Source organism: Pseudomyrmex gracilis, unplaced genomic scaffold (genome assembly GCF_002006095.1).
Source record: "Pseudomyrmex gracilis isolate BER0280 unplaced genomic scaffold, ASM200609v1 scaffold_64, whole genome shotgun sequence".
Taxonomy (NCBI): domain Eukaryota; kingdom Metazoa; phylum Arthropoda; class Insecta; order Hymenoptera; family Formicidae; genus Pseudomyrmex; species Pseudomyrmex gracilis.
Window position 1 is genome coordinate 552,432 of NW_018020648.1, and position 25,770 is coordinate 578,201.

Sequence of the window (25,770 nt, forward strand, 5' to 3'; positions counted from 1 at the left end):
CTAACTTGGAGAAAATGGAAATTTGTGACACTTTTAGGTTGAAAGTAGGAGCAAATTTTATCCTTGCAATTGAACCTACTTTACTATCGTAACTCCTATATATAGTAGAATGAGAGGTTCATCAGAGAGTCAAAATTTCGACTCGGGTTGTGATACGCAAACGAAATATAATAAAAATCTATTGTTTCTGTATATAAAATCAAACTTCGCTCAAAGAGAAGAATCAAACGCGATTAGCATAAATGAAATTACTTAATTATAATTATAATTATAGTTTTAAACAACAGCACATAATATATGATATGTTGAATTTAAATAATCAACATGATTTACATAATATATACAATTATTCTCTAAAATACAACTATTAGCACTATGATCAAAGTGGACAAATTTGAACAACGATAAAACAATTATATGTACTTCGCGGTTTTTAAAATTTACAGCAAAAGATGAACGCTACTTACAATCACGTGGTTTGCGTGCGTTGAACTACACGTCACTCGAAAAGAAAATTGCTCCTTGAATAGGTGCTCAATGAGATGCAGTCGAACGGCGATTGGCTTGTTTATTCAGTAACTAATCAGTTAATTGATTAAATAGCAACTTCTATATACAGAACGTGTGAAATGCTGTGAAAATAATATTATATAACGAATTTTAATGTAAAAAATATACAAATAGAAGTGCTAGCAATAATTGCTGCTAAATAATTGTAACAAAACTTATATAATATAACTTTATTACTGCGTCATATTGTATGTAACACTTAAAAAAAAATGCTGCGTGTATATATTATTTATTATATTACAATATTACAGAGATGTTTAAATACTTATATAATATACATGTATATATATATATATGATGTATATATATATATTATATATACGTATTCTATTATATACGTCTTCTATTATATACGTATATAAATATATAAATAATTATAATATTATAAATAATATAATTCACTATATATAAATATTTTTTTTTATCTCTTAAAAAAGGGAGAGAACGAAAACTTTTGTAATATAAAAATGTGAGCAAATCTCTACTTCGAGTAACGTACATGTCAACTGCTTATCCATCTGAAGCTTTTAAACAAACAAATAAACAGACACATTTGTCATGACATTACAATTGAACGGACATTACTGTTAAGAATCAATTTTAATTAGATTCTTTCATAATTGCAAATTACTTGTAACGTTTTATAAGGTTTTTTTTTATACGTTCGTACGTTTGTTGTACAATGTCCAATTATGACTTGTGAAATGAATGGGATGATAAAGAATGATGTTTATGTGCATTTCTTATATGGAATAAATGTCAAAAAAGCAAAAGAAATATTATCCAATTGTAATTAGCAAAGACAATTATATAATACTGAAAAGAAAAAATATAGAAAAAAGTTGCATATCTCCCTTTTTGCCGTTAGTTTCTCGACTATAATCTCATATTAAAGAATTCGTTTCATGCTATAATTTTGATATAATTGTACTAATTGTAATAATACACACAAACATTTCTTTCCTTTTTACACATGTATAAATGAATGTATAGATATACATTCAATGTGCTTTGTACAGTTCAAAGCTTCGAAGTTTTAATATCTTGAAAAATTTCATCCTTTATTTTTAATATTACTTCTTACTTAATCTCTAAAGCTTATTTAGTAACTTGATTTTTTTTAAGATTATATCATCATGCATCGACAAGTCAAAAATTCAAAATTCTGAATATCAGTCAAATCAAGCAACTGATACAACGAAAGTAAAAAAAAATAGAAATAGAGGTTATGCGTTCTCTTTGAAATTGCTAAAGTGCAGTGACTTCGTGTCATTGTATAGTGAAAGTTTCGCGATATCGATCGTTTTATATGTACATATCGTGAAAGAAGCCCGTCTCTTATCGTAACAACTTGTCGGTCAAATTTACATCTTCAGATAAAATGTTCGTAAAATATTAAGCCGCTTTGCGTGTATCGGATAAATATTACGTTATTAGAAGAAAACCAGTTATAGAAACATAGTGTCATAATCACCGATGTTTTCGCAAGGAATGCATAAAAAGTGAATCTTCATTACGAATCGGACTTTACATTATTTTGTCGAAAGTTACGTAAAAAAATGAATTAAAGATTGAGAAATTAATTGCAACACTGTCACTTTAACAAAATAATCAATATATCCGTTGATAAAAAAAAAACTCTTACCTATCGTTTTGTCACGGAGAATTCATTACAAGGCCATAAGACGATCCAATGGACCGATGACCCCCAAAGGAACAATTTTAATTTGAAGCTTTGAACTGATTTTCGAAAATTTCATCACTTTGTTCATCTAGATTGTATGTTTCCACATAAGATGTTTCTGAGTTTGTGGTGCTGTATCCTGATTCATATATCGGTGACATGTATATTTCGGAATTTGGAGTACTAGGTTCCAATTCATTTACCAGTAATGTGTATGTTTCGGAGGTTGTAGCGTTTGTTTGAGTGATAGGTCTGCAGGTAAAATTAGTAATGAGTAAAATTAGTAATGTGTTAATGTGAACATGTGGTATGTGTAATTTTGTGTTTCTTACATTTCGGCTGTAAAAGTGCGATTTCTCCTGTTTTGGTTCATCTGTTTTCTTTTGTGCGCCTGTTCGTGTTTCCTCAAGTGATCGTGACGGATGAATCCTTTATTACATATTGAACAATGAAACGGTTTAATAGCACTGTGACCGTATTCATGCCTTTTAAGATCGGTCTTGTGAACGAACTGTTTATTGCAGGAAGAAAAACTGCATTCAAATTTCTTCTCCTGCATATGTTTTACCAAATGCTTGTCGCACTCGGCTTGAGTGTGGAATTTCTTGCCGCAAGTGTTGCATCTAAATGCTTTTTCGCCGTTGTGTTGACTATTCATGTGCTGCGTAAGATAGCACTGACTTTGAACTTCTTTGCCGCAAATGTTGCATTTAACAGGTTTGTTATCTTCTTTTGAGTTTTTTTTTCTTGGACTATAAACAATATCTATAAACACTTGATCCTTATTCTTTGGATTCTTGGTGGTTCTATTACTTTTGCCACCAGTTTTACGTTTGTTCTTGAGCGGCAGATCAGAATCCGAATCATCCAAAACTTGAATATTGTTGTTATCTTCGAACACAAGACGCTTACAATTCTTAGGCATTGAGATCATTGCTGACTCGCACATAGTCACCGATTTGTGAGTCGACGGACAAATTGTATACGAATAAAGATACTCGCAGGATTTCAGAGGATTAGTCTCCTCAATATCTAGTCCCCCCACGTTAAAAATTGATTGTATTTCATTCTGACGTACATATCTGCCGTATGCTCCAACACTCTGTATAAAGGCCCCAAAACTGGGTAGAGGTTCATGGCCAGTAGTAGGTGTTACCATGAGGATAGGCGTTTTGATATGTCGGTGCACCTGGTTGATAATAGGAGTAACGTGGGGGGACAACACGTTTGGGTAAGGCTGGATCGTAGTATCCTCCATCGGTATGGGTGAATTCATGTGATGCGACGGGTGGACTGGCGAGGTATCCATTGGAGAAGTCAGGTGGGACGCCGGAGACAGTGGAATGGGAGTATTCGAATGTATTGACTGAACCGGAGAACCCATTGGTAGAAGAAGCTGCTGCTGCTGCTGCTGCTGCAGCTGCTGCTGCTGCTGCTGCAGATCCAGTTGACGAGGTGCAGAGTCCACCACTTGTTGCTGATGATGTAACAGTGGCGATGGAACCGGGGGCGAAGTGAGTGGAATTATTCCCAGGTGGACAAGTTGTTGTTGATGGTGTTGTTGTTGTTGTTGTTGTTGTTGTTGCTGCTGCTGCTGCTGCTGCTGCTGCTGCTGCTGCTGTTGCACTGCTAGAACCGCTACCGTGGAGTTGTTGTCGTTGTTGTTGCTGAAGTTGTTGTGGGCATTGGGTAAAATTGGCAGGCCCCTCGTCGCCTCTCCCGAGGGACCTGCAATCAAGTTTGGGGGACTCCTCGATAAGTTTGGTGAAGATCGAGTAGAAGCTCTGTTACTTGTTGCACAAGTAGAATTATTATCTCTTGGATGATGATGGGCTGCTATAGGTAAAGTTGATGGATCAGGATCTTTGCTACCCTTAACTGCATTTTTATGTAATGTAGTGTTATAATGTCGTTTTAAATGACCAGAACTGGTAAACCACTTGTTGCACGCAGTGCAATTGTACGTCTTTGGCCGACGCGGTTCGTTGCTTTTCCACGACTGATTTGGCCGTGTTGATGCCGGTTGTGCAAAGCCTGGTGACATTTGCTGATTGGGTATAGGTGGTGTATTAGCAAGTATTGGCGATCCTTGATGCTCCACAGGATGTATGTTCTGAGGACGTATGAACTGATCGCCGATTGGTTGAACATTGTCCATAGGCACTCCCATCGATAATCCATGATGATATTCATGAGCTTGTGCAGGCCAACTTAACATAGAACTCACCGAATGTGTTCCAATTCTCTGCTGCTGTTGCATCATCTGCTGATGATGCATCTGCATCTGAAATCCTTGTTGCTGGTGCTGTTGCAATCTCATATCTTCCTCGTATCTGTGCGTTTGCACTTTATGAGAATCTAAATCAAGAATCTCAGCTTGTTCTTCAGATTCTTGTTTCATATCCGATTTGGCAGGTTGTACGCCATTGTAATCATAACCTTGTTGTTGTTGCGGGTGATTCGAGTGAGGGGAAGGATGCAACTGTTGACTTTGCGGACTGCTGCCCAACTGCTGATATTGAGGGGGAAATGCGGAAGGGGAATTCAAATGATTCGTTCGTAAATGCTCACCCAACTGATTCGCATCTTCGTAAACAATACCGCATTTGTCGCACGAAAAAGGCGGACTACGCGGACTAGCAGAATTTGATGCTACGTGGTCCGTAGGAAAATGATGCTGATACGGATGATAACGCGAATAAGTATTATCGCGACAACCATTCGCCTGAATTTCTTCTTGTGGCGGCGAATAAGGATGAGAAATAATAAAGTTATCGTTTTGCATATAATAAGGATCGGTAAATATTTGCGGATAATGATCGTACGGTTGACATACAATTGGATGTAAAGTTGACTGCTGTTGATGTTGTTGAGGTGATTGTTGTTGTTGTTGTTGTTGCTGCGGTTGCGGCTGCGGCTGCGGCTGCGGCTGTGGCTGTGGCTGCGGCTGTTGCTGCTGCTGTTGTTGCTGCGGCTGCGGTGTTTGCTGCGTGTTTGTTGTTTCCCGTGAAGGCGACATTGATGAAGATTCGTTCGAATCTATCGGCACGGTCACACTGTCACGACTAACATTCACGTGGCTATTATGATTACCAGTCTTACTGTGATTATTATTGCTTTCTTCTTGCTGTGCCTTATTGGCCCACTGATTCATCAGATTTTCTTGATGTTGATATCGCAGATGAACTTCCAAGCTTTTCTCGCTTTCCAAGTTGAGACCGCAATTCTTGCAACGATGCTCCACTTGCGAACTACTGCTTACGTGTTGCTGTTGCTGTTGCTGTTGCTGTTGCTGCTGCTGCTGCTGCTGCTGCTGCTGCTGCGTCTCAACACTCATCATTTCACTTATTATTGTTTTTTCTCCACTCGATTGTTAAGTTATATGTTTTAACTGACGCGCACGCAAGAAACAGTTCTCTCTATACAACACATACACACGCAGAACAAACTCAAACGAAACACACATCAGCGCTTGGCGCGCTTGAGTGCGCGCAGCGACGACTAAGCAATTCTTTTGTTATTTTTTCTTTTTTTGGTCTGTGTTGTTACACTTTACCACTCCGTAAAAATTATAATAGAAAGAACCGTACGTGACGCTTGAGACCACGCGAGACAGCACATGGATGAAGGCGTCGATAGATACACATACTGACATATAACGGGCGGGTAGTCACGTGTAGTATCGGGAAGCTTCACTAGTCTCGACGCAATAACGCTGCTTGTACATTAGCCGACTAGGTGAAGATATAAGCGGGGAATCGAACAAAACGAAAAAGGACAAAATAAAAAGAAAACGGGGATACAGCGTGTTCTACATTTATCATATGATCGTACCAATTCCGGACGCGAATATCCAATTCAATGTCGCACGATATGGCGTGATCACCTCATACAGCATCGTCGATTTCGGCTCAGTGTATCGACAGCGAGAACGGTCGTCGCTCTTTCTTTGTTTTTCTATTAAAATGAAGTGTAGAACACACTTTCTCAGTTGCCAAACGTCGAACGATTATTCATGCTTGCTGACTCGATCTCATAACGAAATAAAGAGACGCGTATATTTCCTGATATGATTGACTTATGTCATAACATATTTCTTTGTATGCTGATAAAAACTGAAGATTTAACGCGCTTGCGTTTAAATAACTTATCTTGCTCGATTAAAAGGAAGCAGTCACACGGTGTTGCGAGATAATCCAAACTGTTCTTCGAATTTTGACAATCTTCACTTCAGAACTATTGATAATTGTTCAATCACAAGAGAATTTCACTTTGCACTGCCGATATTGCAAATACATTTTTATTTAATAACTGTGTCTATGGCGGGCTGTGAATATCTCAGAAGTGGTCACCTGACGTCGCACATCTGATAGTGAAGAAACCGACTTGCAAACGCAACCACATCGCGTCATCCCCCTCCGTCTATTCTTCCCTCTCTCTCTTCTTTCTTTTCTCTCTCACTCACTTCGGATTACGCGCGTTCAACACAGCACCGTCCAACCGTATCGCACGGACGTCCGTACCATTCTGTCGGTTGGAATCCCGTAGTTCGAGTCCTCTAGCTCGCGTTAAGGCACAGTTTCCCCTCACCCTTCTCCTCCGTGTCCGCCCCCTTGCCGCTTCCTTCGCCAATCCTCGCCACCCCCTCTCGTCGTCACTTGCCGACTCTTCGGATTCTCTCTCTCTGTCCTCCTCCTCTCTCTCAGACTTGAGCGCGTTTCTCCTCATTTTCTATCTCTATCTCTCTCTCCCTCTGTCGCTGTCGCTCCAGCGTTTTCTTCCTTTCTCGTTCAACACACTGGTGAAACATTGCTTTCTTCGTTTAGCATTCGAACTTTCTCTTTCTCTCACAAAGACTCTGTTGTTCTCTCGCGCTCCTTTCGTCGGAAGAACTGGCGGTCTCTCGCTCTTTCTTTGAGGTCTCTCTCTCTCTCTCTCTCTTTCTCTCTCGCTCTTTCTTCCTCTTGTTTAAACTTCTCCCTTCTTCCTCATTCAAATGCTTGGCCAAAACACGAGGCTGCCTACCTTCTCTTTCCCTCTTTCTCGTTTTGCTTAGTCCTGTCTCTCCTCAGCGTACAAGCCCCACTACCTTCGACTCCAGTCGATCTTCTCCGATTCCCGCCTGAACTAAAGAGGGATAGGCACGCACGACAGAACGGTGGAGCGACGGCCAACCAAATTTGAGGCAGCACCTTGCCCCTCCTGGTTTCAACCTCCCTCTTCGAGAGTCTTCTCCACAGAGTATTTTGGCTGTTCTCTTCCTCAGGCTCTTATACGCTCCTCTTGCTCACTCCCGTGCGCGCTCCTCGCAACGAAGAAGGATGTTCCGCACAACGTGTCCGTTTTATTTCTCTCTCTCTCTCTCTTTGTTGGATACATCTTTTACAGACTCTCTGCATCTTCTTTCAATTACACCCCCACGTCTCTGCCGATCTTCTTTGGTGACGCGTCTGAGAGATAGAGAGAGAGAGAGAGAAAGAGAACACGACATGCGCACGGAACAAGAATCTCGTTTTTGCGCTCTCTCGTCTGTTGTCTGTGTGTGATTTTTCATATGGTAGGATTTCCCGAAAACTCTTATTTTTTTGAGTAAAAATTTCGACTTTCTACCATCGCAGCATTCTTTTAATGTGTTTCTTTATCGAGAATCGTGAGTGATCAAGAAGTTACGTTCTTAACGGATACACAGTATTATACTGCTGAATCTTCTGGCGCGAAATTGAAATCTAGAGAGTGTTTTAAATATCGTTAATTCGTGTAAGTGTCGTTTATATACGGAGTAACTCTAATGTAAATTTTCAAGTTGAATTCATTTCAAATTACTTAATGTTGTATTAATTAACACATTTGAAAAATATTTCGCACGTACATCCAGCGTTCTTACAGACCTTGTTTTATTTCTCTCATGTTGTGCAATAGTGAAAGAGTATATACAATGTACAGTTTGCATATATTTGTTGAATTTTGTTTGCAGAAAATTTTTTACGATGTAAATAAGTTTGAAAGTGTATGTGACATCTACTCAAAGCGTTTACAATTTACGATAAGGTGAATAATCCCTGATTTGTCTTAATGTGACATAAAAATAAAACAACGCGCTTGTGATTCAAGACAAAATTTTCGAAGTCATAATAATTCTACTTCGATACGGAAAAGAAAATCAACGCTACGGAAGAAACAAATGTAATGTCCTGGCGACTTTTAACGCGTCAGGGATCATCGTACGGGCCGTTCCGCGACCCCACCTTTTCTTGCCAAAAAATCCCTTCGTCCCAACAGCTCAAAGATCACCTAATTCCGTCGAGTAATAAACGTAACTCTCGACAGTTCACCTAACTTTTTATTGGCCTGAGCCACGAGTCCCTCTTCATAGGTATCAGTGTAAGAAATGCGGGGGATGTATTAACCGACGATAACCAAACTCTTTTTCTCGCCTTCCCGCGCACCATCTTCCGTTCCATCCGGCTCCCTCGCAAAGCGGCGGCTCGAGTAAATAAAAAAAAAAAAAATTCGGGTAACCTTGTACATTTTTTTCTGATATATCTTTTTTTTCACGCGCGAACCCAACTCTCTCTCGGACCCGTGCACTTTGCATACGGAATGCGACACAAGTTCCTCTATCCCTGTCTCTCTGCCCCGACTCTCTCGATTGTCGCTGTATATATTCACTATTGTCTAATTCTTTACCTCAACTGTGAATACGTGACGGATACCTGAAGGGATGAGAGAACCACCTTGCGTGTAGGCGAGTGCACGTGGTGACGAATGTGTCATAATATTTATTATTTTTGAATAATCGGTTTTGAAGTAAGACGATGATTGGTCTCTTCTTACTTTCCTTAATTAATTACTAAAAATACACGAATTATTTATACATTTGTGTTTTAATTTTTAAAAGAATTGATAAATATTCGTGAAGAACAACATCAATCTCTGAAATATCTTAGAATCTCGTGAGGAAATAAGCAGCATGGAGCTGTTTTGCTTTTACGAGCAACTTCTTCAATAGCTTCGTTAATTATCGGATCATATTTCTCGATTCCCTCGTCAAATCGCTTCTCCCGCATTTTTTGTTTTACATTTGTTTTCTCTACCAGCGTGCGGGATGCGGCGAAAAGGCCATCGACCAGCAAGGAGGGTAGATTGAATCAACCTAAGCAGCAAACCACCCTCGTACAGATTCTGTCCTGGCAACCTCTCCCCTTGCGTTCATTCCCTTCGCTCACGGCATTTTCGAAGTGGACGCGGAGCTGACCGGACCACTATCAGCTAGATATTCGCTGGCGTGGCGTTTGCGCCCTATTTTATTAAGGAAATCTCACACTCCAACCTCTACCTCTCTTCTCGTCTTACGAGAAGCCCCCCCTCCCCCGCGGACTTTCGTGTCACAAACTCCTACGGCGCGAGAAAATCTCGTAACACGTGCCACGACGTGCACTTTCATACTTTTTCTTTCTTTTACTCTCGTCGGTTTTTTCTTTCGACTTTTTTTTTCTCTCTCTCTCTTCCACAGGATTGTTTTTTCTTAGCATTTTTCTTGCAAAAGAAAAAGAAACACGACGGCTTTGCTAGCAAACCCATTGTGTGTCATCGACCTCAGATTCTTAGGTCCTAATTTATTATATTATCATGCACGATATATCTTAATATTAATTTTTTTTAACGCGCAAATTTCTCTTTTTTTTTGTAAACAACAGTATGTTTTCAAATGAGTTACTATATATAGATATAACATGGCAAATAACAGTTTTTATTATCGTTTTACTGCGAATTATGTTACACGGTTTACGCAAGCTTCGTTAGCGAGGAGAGTTGCACAAAAAAAAAAAAAAAAAAAGAAGAATGAAGTAAACCGTCTGACAAAAGAAATCTTGTCCTGCACAATTTTTTTCAGCACATGACGAGTTTTACAAACCGCAGCTCGCGGTTCCAATCTCGCTGGCAAGACCACGACAAGGCTCGTTTCTGGTCGCGAAACTGTCGGATCTCGCGGAGAACAGAAAAAAAAAAAAAAAAAAAAAAAATATTTCGCGAGCTCGGCAAAGAGGGAGGAACTCGGCGAGGAGGGTCGCCCATCATTAAAAAGGAAATTATAACAAAGTGGTTCCTCTCCGCGACGTCTGGGCTGTCATTTGGGATGGCGGTGGACGAGAGTTAGCCGCAGTACGAGAAGACGATCGGCGCTGAAGAAGGAACAAGTAGGAACGGCTGAGTCAGTTCGCGCGGAAAACGAATTGAAATTTTAATCGTCCACCCTCTACACCGCGTTAAATGCGTCTGCCACCTTGCCAGCTCCGAACCTAGCCTTTCCTGGGACGCGACCCTCGCTAACCTCCTCGGTTCTTCTTTTTTCCGTCTCTCTCTCTCTCTCTCTCTCTCTCTCTCTCTCTCTCTCTTTTTTCCTTTACTCGCGGAACTAAATGCTTTTACGCGCGTCGCTATTATGTCCCGCCCGATGTCCTTCTCTCGCTTTTAAGCTCGTGTTTATTCCCCCGCCCGACAGTGGACATTTTTCTCGTCAGCGAAGAGCTTCGTAACGTGGGAATCAGGTGCACGTGTCTTTTTCGCGCTCAATTTGTTATTTAATTTATTCAGAGTTGCTTTATGTATTAAATACCACAATTTAGCGGGACAGAGAATAAAAGTTAAAAAAAAGAATATAAAACAAATATCTCAGATATATATTAATCAAATATATGTTGCATATTTTTTTTTATGAGAAAGAATCATATAAATACACGTTGAGTTTTCGACTTATTTTGTCTATTCCAGAGATTATGTTAATAGATTAAATCTATTCGACTCTTGAAATTTTTTTTTTACCATAGAATACAAAGCTATTGTTAGAAAAAAAAAAAAAAAAAAAACTATCCGCGAGCCACGATTACGACGAGCGAACGATTCTCGCTGAAAGGTGTCGTTTTCAAACGCGTAGGACACGCAAAGGTGCGAACAGGGAGTCAACGCGTGACGTTGATCCCGCGCGCTTAATGAAAAGCCGATCGCCGACGAGGACCTCCGACGGTCTCATCTCTCGACTATCGCGTATCGTATCGAATTTTTGTCACACAGGACGCGCGTAGAGGATGGAAGGAAGAAAGAAACACGAATCTCCCTCCGAAGCCATTGAGAAGTTATTGAGAAATCGTGAAAGTCGATCGGCTCGAGCGACCTTCCTCCAGACCGTCATTGTAGGCCACGTGCAACCCGTCCGATCGCGCAGCTAGTCCGCCCTGGGGGAAGAAAAAAAGGGAGCATTGTAAGAAATTAGAGCCCTTCTTATGGTAATTGGACCACCGTATGATTGCTGGTTTACACCGCGGGCTACCGCGGTCGGTCGCGCGCATCGTTTCTTTGCGCATCATCCGAGCCAGGCCAACGACTCGGCGGGGACCGGTGTGTGTTGGCTCGGGCACGTGTCGCACGCGTTCTTTTTTTCAAAATCTGTCAAAGTCGGAGAAAAAAAAATTCGACGATTCTCTTCTCGCGTCCCACTGACAACGTCCGAGAAGATAACGCGTCGAATGTCGATCGCAGAACGTTCCACTAGAATTGCAATTCTATTGTTTTCGCTTACATATCCATAATGTTTCTAGGAGATGACGAGGGTACGAACGAGTGATAAAGCGAGACTCTCTCTTCTCGCGGACTCTTTGTGATAAATTCCAAATACGTTACATTCGGTTTTACGTTGCGTAAAAATTTCAGATATTTATCCAGATGAAATTATATACATTGTAAACATCAATAGAAACGATCGATTTAAACTTCTTGCGCGACTAAATGTCCGACGGACATTTAAAAATACATGAGGCACAAAATAAAAATGGCAATATCTGTCGGTCTGTATTATGGCCGCAATTAGTTTTACATGATGATAAGGTGATGATTTCGTAGTCACGATTTTACGACCGACGTTGAATTTTTTGACTGTGAATTTTGGCCGAGTCTCAAAGGACGAAATATTCGAGAGACTCGCCGTTCTCTTTCTCCTCCCTCCTCCGTCCCCGTCTCTTTTTCGTAACATTAATATTTATATATCGCGAGCAGAGTCGCTCGGGCGATAGTAATTTCAGCAAACGGGCATTTTACGACGGCGGCGTCTAGTTAGCAACAAAGAACCAGTTAATCAAGCGTTCTCCGCACGCTGACGTTTCAAGGTTATCCGCTCTTTTTTCTTTTCTCTCATCGTTATCGTCGTCGTCGTCGTCGTCGTCGTCGTCGTCGTCGTCGTCGGGTGGACTCTATCGAACGAGCCAAAATTCGATTAAGAGGAAGCGCGAGCGACGTGCCGGAGTCGTTCTCGCCGGAAAAGATCTCGCGTTTCCACCGCGCGCGTTCCTTATCCCTTTCGTTTCTCCCCTCTTCTCTTCTTCCTGCGATTCCCACAGCGTCTTCTTTGTCCGGGCCTGGTTCCGGAGCGGCTGGACCACGGACTAAAACTAAAACTAGTTTAACTGCATCCTGACGTCATCCGCGGCGCGATTTGCCTTAACCTTGAACGTTCTCTCTCTCTCTCTCTCTCTCTCTCTCTCTCTCTCTCTNTCTCTCTCTCTCTCTCTCTCTCTCTCTCTCTCTCTCTTTCTCTCTCTCTCTCTCTCTCTCTCTTTCTCTCTGCTTCTCGCGCTCTTTCTTCCTCTCCTCCTCTTGCGCCCCCCCCGGTCGATTCGAGAGCGTGCGAGATGAAGGGTTCAGGAAGGTACGCGCGGGCAACGGGGGGAATCACCTCCGAGAGGAGCACGCTCTTCCTTTTGTTTGTCGCGGTGCGGTACAATTAAAGTTCGTTCACACGTTTTCCACGAATCTCAATCGTGATTCGCCGTCGCAGATGACCGTCTTCGCAGATCATTACTGCGAGTCAAATTCAGCGAGAATGATACGAAGTAAGTTACAAAATCAAGAACCCAAGTTTTATAGAAATATTGTTTGTGCAATGCAACAGTTCGCCCTTTGCTTCAACGTTACCTACGTTTGACATTTACTTAACACGCGACCACTTCGACGGCAGTGGAAAGATAAAAAATGTACAATTACGCTTGTAATTTTTTGTTTCATTAAAAGTAAATTGACATTTTAATATAAAAAAAAATATAAAGTGCGTTTTAAATGCGAAGGAGGAAAAAAACAAAAGAATTGATTCGCGCCTTGATCGGCACCTCTCGCGTATTTACGTCTGATGAAGTCGACCAGTATAACCAGGCCCCATTCAGTCCCAGTTCCATCGATGCGCCTTACCGAACGACGACGACGGTTCCGCTCGCGAGTCAAATGAGAAATAACTCAAACCGCGAAAACCTATAATTTTCGGAGGTCGCGTCTTCTTACGGAGGGAGATCTTATCGTCAGAAACGTGAGAGAGAGAGAGAGAAGGATAGAAAAAAAGGCGGAGAAAACGAAGAATTATTATCGATACTATTGGTAAATACAGAAATACCGTTCCCGCGAGCGAATACCGCGAGGACCAGTTTCGTGGTATTCACATTAATTTTCGATGCGTCGTCGATCCGCCATGCGAGACCGCGGTTCGATTTCTTCTTCTTCTTCTTCTTCTTCTTCTTCTTCTCTTCTTCTTCTTCTCTTCGTCCTCCAAAGATCTGCGTCTCGCTCCGACTCCCGTCCTTGTCGTAGTCTTCGTCTTCTTTCGTCGTTCTTAGAGCGCGCGGGGAACGCGAAACGCCGACGAGAAGAGGGCGCAAAAATCCTTTGTTCATGTCCGCTTAGTTCTTCGCGAAAAATTGCCAACGAGAGTCAGAGATTTCAATTGAACAATGGAAAAGAAATGCAAACCGTCGAGATAATAATTTCGGGTTTTCTTTATTTTAATTTGGAATAAAATTTTTGAACTAAAGTTTACCTTAAAATATAAACAATCTTAAAATATGAACAACTTGAAAACTCTGCGAGATGTGCATGTTCGAATCATGACGGTGTTGGTGAGAAATCGTGGAAATGCCATTTTTATTACCTTGTTTAATTGTGTCAGCTGTTGCTTACTGGTATCGTAAACGTCAAGATTTGATAAATAGCTAACGATAATTTTTTTTTCTCTCAGAACAAATTTGCCAAGTTTTATGTTGGACGCGTTGTAAAAACAGGAAAGACCATAAAAGTACACGATTTGATGTCCGATTAGAGATCCGAATAACTTCGGATACTCTGCATTTGTAATGTGTTAAACCACACACATGGAAAAATGAATAGTTCATTTTATCTTTTTTTTTTTTTTTTAAAAAGGGAAGTTTTTTGTCGTGATGTTATATCTTTGATAGACTTAAAAATCCGGTAATGCTTTTTCTTAGAATCGTGTGAAATAAATATTTCTTTGGTGACAATTTGAGTTTGATTATTTTTTATTTTGAATAAGAATAAAAACACGAGGTGAACGTGTGCTCGGGTCTTTTTTTTATATCTTTTTGTGAAAAGATAAGTTTTTTCGCGATATTGTATCTTTTAGCACGTTCTAGACATGTGTAGTTCAATAATATTTTTTTTTTAGATAAAAATAATTATCTACTCGCCTTAAGTAAAAGCTCAATGTAATCCGTTTAACTGTCTTGCGACAAATTAATTATTAACGCATCGGTTTACTGGGAAAAAAAAAAAAAAAACTAAAAACAAACCTGATTAGCATGTAATACGATTTAAATTCCTGTCATTATAATCCATTATAATTCGTTTAGCAACTTATTTTCAGGCCAACCCGGCTCTGCACTGAAAAAATATTGTCTGCCATCCTTCTCTCGTGGATTTGGGCTTGTTGCGAGTTTCCTCGGCGATAATATAACTTCGTTCAAAGGGCGTTTAACTCCATTCTGAACGTCTTGGCAAAATATTACGTCACCGGGGGTTTAAATGAATTTACGACGCCTAAGTATTACACTTCGAAAAGTTTCTTTACATCCCCCCCGGTATATATGCGTGAATATCAGCGTGGAACTTTCTCTCTTTATATATCCAATATATTCTCCTCTTATCTAATATTCATAGCCAATCGTTCGTCTTTGGCGTGACGTTCGTTATTATTCACGTTTTGATATTTATCGCGTTTAATATTTGACCAACGATAAGGTATCAGCCCGAACAATTTAAGTTTTGAAAAATGATCATGCGTCCAACAAGACAAGTGTTCCAATGACCGGATATTTATTAGAAAAAAAGAAGAAATAATTATTAGATAAATATTGATCATGTAACGATTCTCAATGTGTTTTAAGTTTTTGTTAAGTATTTTAGAAAAATATTTTTAATTATATTAGTTTTTAACTTTTTGCATATGTGAATATTTTGTTGTAATTACATCGTTAATAAATATTCGATATTTTTCCGGTCATTGTGACATTTATACCTCGAGCAAATTACGCTATTCTCGCAAAACTAATTGCGACACAAGTGCGTGACATAACATTATACCGCGAGTGTCATTCTGACGTTGGAATTCATCTGTTTCGACGGGCTCAGAGATCCTTCTGAGAATCATCTTGTCCTTCTCGCGTGCCGGCGACGTCAACGACGAAGAGCGGATAGTCGTGAGTCAAAGGAAATTAGGGCAATCATAATTTGCCGCGGCACATTGGCCGGGCGATAAGAAAGCCCAAGTACACTTGTCGCGTGGGGGGATGGTCGAGCACATGGAGTCGCGACGGGGGAAATTCCGTCGAGGTGGATGGAATAAAGTAAGAGGCGCGCGCGCTGACGCAAACTCTATTGTTTTCGCGAACAATGTTGTATACGGTGTTTGTAGCACCTAGCGCAAGAGAGAACCCAAAATATAATGTGCGCATTCGCACACGTTGCATTGCGTGAAATCTCAGATAGGAACATAGTGTCGAGTTTTTTTCTGTCTTTTTTCGCAACGCTCAGAGAGAAAGAGACAAGGAAGAGAGAGAAAGAGAGAGAATATATAAAAAATATTTTATTTCTGTACCTTGTATACTATATCCGGCTGTCGAGATTTTATTTCTAACATTCCTATATTTTTTTTTTTTTTTTTTTTTTCTAACCGAAGACTTTCCATGCGACTTACGCAGCAGTATTGTTCAGATCTTGCTGAAATACGACGCACTTTTGCGAACCGAAACGTGCGTCGAGGAAAAGTTGCAAAGAAAACAAAGCATTTACTGAAAATAAATCATTCCGGCCTGACAAGCATTGAATGTCACAGAGATTTTCTCACAGTGCTCCCGGACCAATTAGCGTGTCGCATTTCGAAGCAACTCTATACGATCGACGAAACACAATGCACATGACGCACGATGATTGATGACGAAAATAAAAAACATTCGTTCACTAATGTTCGTTTTTTTTTTTTTTTTTGTGCGCTTTTATCGATATGCATTCTCGACTTTCCCGTATTCGCGCATCTCTTCTCGCACATAGTTTCGTTTTCTCATCGCTACTCACTCGATGTGATTATACGAAAGTATAGCTTTTGAAGTGAGTTTCTAAATTTAAACAAATTTAATGTTTTTTCTCATTTTAAAGGTGAACATGTGCACAAGACGCGTTTCAAAACTTGAAAACTCTTTGTAGCAATATTATATCGTTGTCAAGGTTTTGATAAATAATTATTGAAATAAAAAATTATTGATAATTAATTATTAATTCAATAAATTCATAAAACAATTATTGACTCAATTTCTCTTCCGCTTCCTCCACGCTGAGTTCTTATTGACCTGCTTTTTATTTGTTTATCGTTTTCCGAAGAATCTCACACACAAAATTTATTTATTTTTAAAAAATTGATTTTTTGTATTCAGTAGATATATGTTTGTCAACGTTGTGTAAGCTTCAATGTAGCAAATTAGCAGTATCGTGAAATATGTATTTCGTTCTCCCTCATCCCGGCCTTTAATCGATGACCCAAAAAGCGCAGGTCAACCTCATCGGTCGATTACTTCTTTCATGCACCGGCTACGATCGTAACCAATTTAGATCCTCGGGAGTTAATTTAAAGAGGCCACCCCTCTGTGTTCTGGTAGAATGCAAACGTTCGGGAGCTATCTACTCTCGGGGAAACACGAGATGTGCAGTCTCTTTACGAGGGTGCATGTCAATGACCTCAAATCAGCTTTCACAAGGGTTGATGTTAAGTGTGGCCAGTCTGTCGTCGCGGATGTTTCACATGAATGTTCGACGCATTTTTCTGCCGCGTATAAAAGAGAGAGAGAGAGAGAGAGAGAGAGAGAGAGAGATTTTACGATAACTTTTATTAAAAAAAAAAAAAACTTCAGTTTGACGTAATTAAATAAAATTGCAGCACACTCAGTCAATTATCTGTACGAGACCACGAAGGATTCTTGTCTCTAATTTATTTTTTTTTACCGAAGGATGATACACAGCGATCGATAAGCGTCAATATTGATGTTCTCCGACTGAGATGATTCAAGTAAAGCGCAAGTCGTTTACAACGAGATTAGATATGTTGTTAACAAATAGATGTTGAGCTTATCTCGAGAAGAGACGAGAACGATCGACTCGGACCCCGTGTCAACGTGGGGATCGGAGAACGACTTGGATAAAATTTCGCGCCCTTTTTCACGATTCGGCAACTGCTGTTTCGCATTTGCATTCTTTTCCCGGAATTTTCCGTCCCTATATCCAATTTTGGTAATACGATTCTGGCGCCTGCCAGCCGAAAGTTTCAGATAACGCCGTTCGCACGTAACACATCCGGATACGATAGAATTCTATTAATATTATTATTTTTTTTTTTTTTTTGCAAGAGCACTGTGCGTTGCGCGCGATGAAAAACTTTGCGGTCGAAAATATTTATTCGATTTTTGCAACTCAAGCGACCGCAAGAAGAATGTTAAAAAGAAAAAGCAGAGCCCCGCCCGTTTATAATAAGCAGCTTATATTAGCAATCGGGTTTGCAATTTTAATCGTGTTTCGTTTTTTTTTTTTTTTTTTTTTTTTTTGTTACGTTTTATTAAACTTTTTTAATATCGACAAGGAACGAAAGAGAGTTAATTAACGAACTTTAACGCTCTTATTATCGCCGTGCGCGGCTCGGAGCTTAAAAGTGGGTTTATTTTGAGGAAATTATACAGAAGCGGTTATCGCGCGCAATAGCGTGTGTGCGTATGTGTATGTGCTGCGCTAAACGCGCAACAACGTAACGAGCCCATCTTGTCGTCTTCTCTAACCTAACCTAACGTTCAAATTGTTACACATTCATTTATATATGTATATATTCGTATTCTATTCTGGTGCGCGAATCTTACGTGTGTGGAATCTTACGTCGCGGTTATTTAACGCTGCATTCACGCGTCACATCGTGCGATGTAAACGCGAACAAGTTTCATCTAACGGAATCTAACGTTTACGGCTCACACGCGTTTTCACATGCAATCAAGTTTCTGAAAAAAAAGAAAAAAAACAAAATATTTTCAAAGATATATCTGTTGGACGAGTGCGAAAGTTTCGCGATAGACCGAGTGAGTTTGTTAAAAAACGATTTACTCAAAATGTTTGAATTGGGAAGAGATTTTTTTTCTATCGCGTCGATATTACTCGACGGTGGTTGTATTGGTATTAGATTTATTTTTGTTGAGACACGAACATAATGTACGCGTGAGAACAGAGAGTGAGAAGAAAACACACTTTCGGTGTACAATGGCCGGAAGTGTGGAAAAATATTCGTTTACACGCAACTCGCAATGTTAACGCAAGTAAAAACATCCGACACGCTGGAGTTGACTGGACCAGATGATGTCTAAGAACATAATGTACGCGTATACATATATACAATATAGATATATAGAGTCAAGGAACATCGTAAATCCACAGACTGAGGTCGAGCTAATAGCGCTCGGCCCATGCAATGTTATTAATCACGCGAACGGCCTGGCAAGGGTCTCGCGAACTTAATTAATTAAATAATATAATAGCCGGAGAAACTAGAGGAAGGTATAACCGCTCTCTCGCACATTCGCTCTCTTCTTCCCTTACCGTAACCCCTCGCTCCGGCTCGCTTCTTCAACCCCTCGCTCGTTTCGTTCTCTTTCTCGCGTATCGGAAACGTCCATCAGCATCCCCGAGGCATTGTTTCTCCTGGCTGTCCAAACCTCATGGCGTATGTACGTGTAAGATACCGCCACGACGCGATTGTTACACAGCGGAGCGCTCGCTCTCTCACGTTCTTCGCCATTTTTTGCGAATTCTCAAAAATTGATTGAGTTTTTTTTCCTCGCATTTTGATCCAATGATGTGTATAAAAAATTTTCTTCCAAAACGCATAGGTTTTATATTTCGACATTCTGCCTTTGGTGTTTCTTTCATCCTTCTCGCAAAAAAATCTTTCATATACGGAGACAAATTTTGTATAACAATTTTGTATTATTTATTCAATAAACATCCGGCCAGTGCTGCTTGTCCGATCATTTAGTCCTTGCGAAGGACTTGTTTCCCCGAATTTTTGTTTATACAAATTTCTTTTTTGTCTTGATTCCCTTATTAACGATCGCAACCCCCCGAGGGGAGTGGGATCGCAATCGATGTAGCTTCCTCGATAATCCCGGCCAAGGCGCGCAGCGCGAAAGAGATTCGTGTCGGTGAATTCCTGCTCGCTTCCCCTCTTGGTCATTGCTTTATCAGTGGATGCTCGTTTGGCGCTGGCGGCATGCATCATTAAGCTTCCAGCGTGCCGTAACGCCGACGAGGCTTACTCGCACGAAACACGAAGCCCACGTACACGCTCTACCGCCCGACATTCTCTCGTAACCTCCCTCGAAACTCCCCCTTCTCGAAACTACGTCCACCCCCGCGCGCTTTCCGGCTACCCTTCTACATGTCTCTTGCTCCCCTCTCTCCCTTATCTTCGTATACGCACAGACGCACACACTCGTGTGCAAGTGCGCGCTTGATCCTTCGCGTGAATTCGCACGCATGTGTGTGACGTAATAAAGACGCGTGTACGTGTGTACATACGGTTTGGTATATAAGCACACAAACGCGCGCGCACACACTACTGCCGTAGGCACCCTTTCGCGCGCTCCTCCACCCTCGCGCGTTGCTCCACAGCCCAATTCCCCTTAACGCTAATTTATCTTAATTACATTCTACGCGCGTCGGCATGCGTTCGTGTCGCGCGCACGTGTGTGTGAGTGCTCGAGGTTGTGACACTCGAGTGTGTGCGAGAACGTTACACACGCCTGTGACATGTCGACGATGTGGCCGAGCTGAGATACTTCTTGCCGATGTGTGTGGGACCGTCAGAATCAGAGAAAATATTTACGAGTGATAAAATATATTTTATTTAATGTTACTTGTTGAAAAGAAAAAATCAGATAAAAAAAAGCCAACTCTGGTGATGGAAAGGTGTCTAAATCTTCAAACAAAACCGTGATTATACGTTTCGATTTTAAATATTAGAGCCTCTTCAGTTCGAAAGAAAAAAATTCAGTTCAAAAGAAAATATTTAATAAAAAAAATTAATATAATTAAAAAGAATAAAAATATACTTAATTATTTTTACTTGCTGTTTTTTAAATAACATCAAATGTAAAGCTGACGAACATCTCAGTAAACTCTCAAAACAATCAAATCTTATCGCAGTCAAATGTCTTTCCAGATTGCAGTGTGACTTGTTAATTAAACAATTAATTTAAACAATCAGAAATCTTCTTTTTTTTCAGCACTTTATCTAAATTGTAGGGTTTGTAAAGTGCGTGTGAGAACTATATCTTATCCGTATGTGTAACGGCGTAATTTGTTCGTTTGTGTGATAGCTCACACACGTGTACACGTGTACGTGTGTGTGTGATGCCCCGAGTACATGTGCGCGCGGTTACACGCGAGCTTTAATCTTCGTGTCACGGAATATCCGCCTGGGTGTCCGTCCCAGGGTCGAATTTCGATAGTGTGGTCTCTCTCTCTCTCTCTTTCTCTTTCTCTTTCCCTCTTCTCTGTATCGATCGGCAAATCGCCAAAATTTCTCGGGTGACGCCACATACTAGCTACCCCCTTCTTACTCTTCCGCCACTGTCGTAAGTTTGCTCGTCTAATTTTGTGTAGTTTGCAGAATCGCGCGATTTTCCGGATTAACGAATTTTCGTAGGACAACCTCTCGTTTCGACTTAAGCAGGTTTGTTGTGTTTATGCGGCACTAAAATTCCGCACGGTGCAATGACGAGACGCCTGACGATAGCGATACCGAAATTTAGAAAATTTAGTCGTTGGTCGCGTGTTGTTTGAATTGTGTGCGTAAAAAAGAAAATGAAAATTGTCGTCTCAGATATTAAATCGCGACGTTTAACGTTACGCCGAGAAAATTGTAAATGTCACTTTTCCGAAGGTTCAGTCATAGAGACCAAAAAAAATGTGCAGCTCCCACAAAAATTGTATTTTAATTACCTATTTAAAACCTTAAAAAACATTCGGACTTATTTCGCATAATTAATTGAAACGTAAAGTAATACCAAATTATTATTATTATTTTTTTACTTAATCTATTTGATGCTTTGATTTTTTTTTACTTCTTTGCGTTCTCAGCACTGATCACCCCTTTGGGGGGATCGTCTTTGTGCATGTGAGTACGGCGTTATCGAATAAGAAGACCGGATACGTGAAACGGTACACAGAGAACTCCCCTCCTGATTTGGGGAGCGGCGAAGGATGGGGTTGGTTCGCGCGCGTTTATCTTGAGATTGAGCATTAGGATTCAGTATATAGCGCCGGCCTTGCCGCGGGAAGATAAGGGGGTAATTTCTGCTCGCCGAGGGGGTCAAAACTGCCCCGTAGCTCATCTCCGCCGCAGCGTATATACGTGCCACCCCCGCCGTGACCACTTGGCCGTCGAGCCCCCGTGGCCGAAAGTCGTTTCCACGATCTTAGGGGCGAGGGCTCCGGCTTAAGCCCCATGCAAATTAGATACGGGATCTTATGGCGGGTAGATATGCTGCGGCATGACATGAGCGGAGTTGGTCGCGCGGGAGGAGGGGGGCGGCGGTCAAAACGCCGTTAATAATTACTGTCGCAGGTAGAACGTGGTTTACCTACATGATTCACCTGGCCGAGGTTTATTACGAATTTTGTTGATGCTTTTCATTAGTACGGTCAAACGCATAATTGATCAAGACAAAATCTCACATTTCCTTCGCTGATGTTTCACTAATTGTATAAAAAACATCACAATTTCTTTAAATTAAAATTAACATTTTTTAACATTACTTCTGATTTGTTTCTCTTCTTAAATTAGGACTTTGATATTAAAAAAAAAACAAAAAACAGAGATGTACTTACGACACTTGCTTGGCGACGAGACGCCACCCGTGCCTTTAAAATAAACGAAAGAGATGAGATATTTGAGATAAAATTTGTGTACATGTTGCAGACTAATATTTGATATGTAAACGTGCTTAAAATTTTTTCTATTAGTTTCTTTTGGAATAATTTTGTAGGTATGTGTGTGTATGCGATTCTTTTTCAACGACACCGGCTCCTGAGAGACGACAAGCAGCGTTCTGGGAACTAAAATGCGGTGCGTGCAACGAGAACACATCTTATCGTCGCGTGACATTCCGAATATCTGAACGAAAAAGCGGCTTTCACGATAATGACCGACGCAGCAAGAGATCAGAGAACGATTCTGACTGCCAGGCATCGCTTGTCACGCCTGTTTTCTACACGCCGAACAAATTATTCTTGCGCGACGCATATAATATTGTATAACATCGTTGCGATTGTAATTGAAGTTGCGTGCCAATTCTGAAAACTTTGTGATGCATGATCGAAAAGACGAAGAAACCAAGAGCGCCAATGAGTTTTGACATCTGTGAGGAACGATCGTTCCTCTTGTTTTTGTACTTCTTCTTCTTCTCGTTTGTCCTAATAATTGCATGTTCGTGCAAAAAATGCATATTTTTTATTTCGCGCCATATCTTCGTCAGAAAATTATTCAATGTAAAAGTTTTTTTTTTTAATTTTAATTTTTGACTTTGGAATAAAATAAAATTAAAAACTTTTTGATCTTAAAACATATTCTTTTAGAATTAATTTGACTTTAATTTTTCTTTAGAATAAAATTTTAAAATTTGCTTCTAGAAAAAAGAAACAAAAATACGGCGCACTTGATTTTTATCTCGCATTCAGTTTCCATAACGCACGCAAACATTCAGTTAGATAAATGCAAGATCTTCCTCGAGCTTTTCTTACGCGTTAACTTATCACGCGGGAAGTTGAACAGTGCTCCGGCATTCAAACGATTTTCGCTATTTCTTAAACATCAGTTTTGTTTTTTTTTTTTTTTTTTTATTATCTAACAAACAAAAACTATTCGGAGTAAGTCTGAAACGTTCTCTTCGCAGAGATCACGCAGCTTGTGTCTGAGCGGCGCGTTATATAGTATGTTCAGCAGGAAACAAAACGCCTGGCAAGAGTTTACGTAGATGTAGCCTTTCCGCTACATATCCAGTGGCGATTCGTCGCGCTAGACAAGAAGACGAAGCGAGATAGGACTCGCGGGAGAGCACGAGACGGAGAAATGCGAGAAAACCTCGACCTGAGAGAAACCGGAGCATCACGGTGGCAGATCTGAACAGAGAGGCACGTAAGGACGGCGCCGTAAGGCTGTGAGGGGGGTTGAACTGCGGGGTCGGGAAAGCGGAGGAAAGAGGGAGGTAGTCCTATCTCTCGCGCACTCCTAACTAACATGTATTTTGCATAAAGCTTACATTACTTGAATTACAATGCTCCAGTGCCGTCTCGAGCCGCCCCGCCTTGCGCGCAGCGGCTCCATCCCCCGCACGGCTCTTCCCAGACTCGACCAACCCCTACTATATACGGATCGCGTAGGAGAAACGCCGGGATGTAAATTGCTTCCAGAGCCGTGCCAAGTTGGCGCGCAAGTGCTCGACACGCGCGACACCCGCGCGTGTGTACACACCCCGGCTTTGCACGCGTGTATGCGCGTAGGTGCTTTAGAGAGAGATGCCCGGGGAAAGAGGAGAAGGACGAGCCGGCGAGGATGTTCCTGGACATAGCACAGCTCCACGCTATTACGCGCGGAGAGACGAGAGGAGTGGACGAGAAGGGGACGGGGAAAATTCATTATCTCAGTCATTCCGGAGCGAGAGCGTTATCGGGCGCGATATAATTGATCGTTAAGCGGCCGCTCGGGGAGCGTCGACGTTTTAGATCGCGTCGACCGATAACGGCGCGAGTTATCGCCGCGATTATGGAATTTAGCGACGCCCGGGAGATGCGCCTGCTCGATCGAAAATCGCACGGTTTTCATCAAAAGCTAAACGTTCGAGCGAAAGTTGAAATCGCGTTCAACAATCTATTTTCGATATATCTAAATAATTTGAAAACCAGCAAGTAAGGCTGGAATTTCCGCACTTACTCAATCATTTGAAAATAGATGTAAAATTGTAAGATGTAGAACGCGTTATTTTTTACACTGAATTTAACTGAGAATCGAAGTTACCGAGTAAAAACATTTCCAGTCGCACGAATACAAACAACTGAAACAATTGTAATCGCAAATGTAAAACTAAAAAGACAGAAAACAATTAAACTATTTTGTATGTAAAATTATTTAAAAAAGATATATTATGTGATATGCACTTTACATTATTATGTGAATAATAAATATTAAATAAACTTACAATTAGAGAGAGAGAGAGAGAGGGGAGGGGGAAAGCAATACATTTGACAGAATATTCAACGCGCTTATTATGCAGTTTTCTCGCATCGGAAAAATTCGCCGCACAAATATGCGCGAAAGAAACACGGGGGCGAGGACTTTCCGTAAGGAATAACTCCGACACCCGAGGGAGTGACTGTGCGCGCGTAGGGTTTTCCCGCGCCGGACACAACCCTTATTGGCTTTTTCCACGCGTCCCTTTTTTTTCCTCCCGGCCCCCCGTTCTTTACATTATTCACGCTTACGTGCCAGCATGAGCGTAACGAGGAGCATCGGCGCCCCGGAATAATGGGGGACGTGGAAGAGCGGGTGGAAGAATGTTACGCGCGCGAAACGAGAAGGGGGGATAATTACGGTTCCGCGTCCTTGATGCGTACCTTCGTTTCTCTCTTCCTGCCGCGGAGAAGCCGCGAGCGCCTGTCCGTCCGTCCGTCCGCCCGCACGCACGCACGCATACGCACACGCGTGCACGACCGGGAGCAGATCGAGCGGGGCCACTCCGCTAACACAATGGCCATCGCCACAGGAGGATACCGGGTAACCCGATGACAAGGTGTAAATCAACGACCGGATTTCGTATCGCTTTCGAACGCGCGGCACAACGATAAGTCGGACATTACATCGACGTGCACGCCGCCGTGACAAACGGATCTCGCTTGAGTAACGGATGATGTATCGGCTTCTGCGATTCTCGAAAATGACGCATTGGATTCGCTATGTGATTCGAGGAGGAAAGCGCTTGATTTATCGCCGCCAAACGGGATTCGAGACGTATTGCCGCCTGAGGCTTAAAATGCGTCGAGTGTTTAAGCTCTCACGGAAGCTGGGGGCAAAAGTTTCAAAGTGTTTGAGAAAGAATAAGTTGTAAATG

General features: G+C 41.2%; 1 protein-coding gene across 1 annotated transcript; it reads right to left on the reverse strand.

Moving 5' to 3' along the window:
- Positions 1-986: 986 nt before the first annotated feature.
- On the reverse strand, positions 987-6,767 carry LOC109854396 (alpha-protein kinase 1-like). The gene is made up of 2 exons (XM_020427448.1): positions 2,587-6,767; positions 987-2,506 (listed from the first exon to the last, which is right to left on the reverse strand). Exons 1-2 carry the CDS (start codon positions 5,592-5,594, stop codon positions 2,293-2,295), a joined length of 3,222 nt encoding a protein of 1,073 aa, XP_020283037.1. The 5' UTR covers positions 5,595-6,767; the 3' UTR covers positions 987-2,292.
- Between the last annotated feature and the right edge of the window lie 19,003 nt (positions 6,768-25,770).

Bases quoted from the DNA above. Each gene is read 5' to 3' on its own strand.
- LOC109854396 (XM_020427448.1), bottom strand. From the start codon at position 5,594: ATGATGAGTGTTGAGACGCAGCAGCAGCAGCAGCAGCAGCAGCAGCAG. The intron at 2,507-2,586 runs GTAAGAAACACA...TTTTACCTGCAG, and splicing joins CGCACTTTTACAGCCGAAAT to ACCTATCACTCAAACAAACG.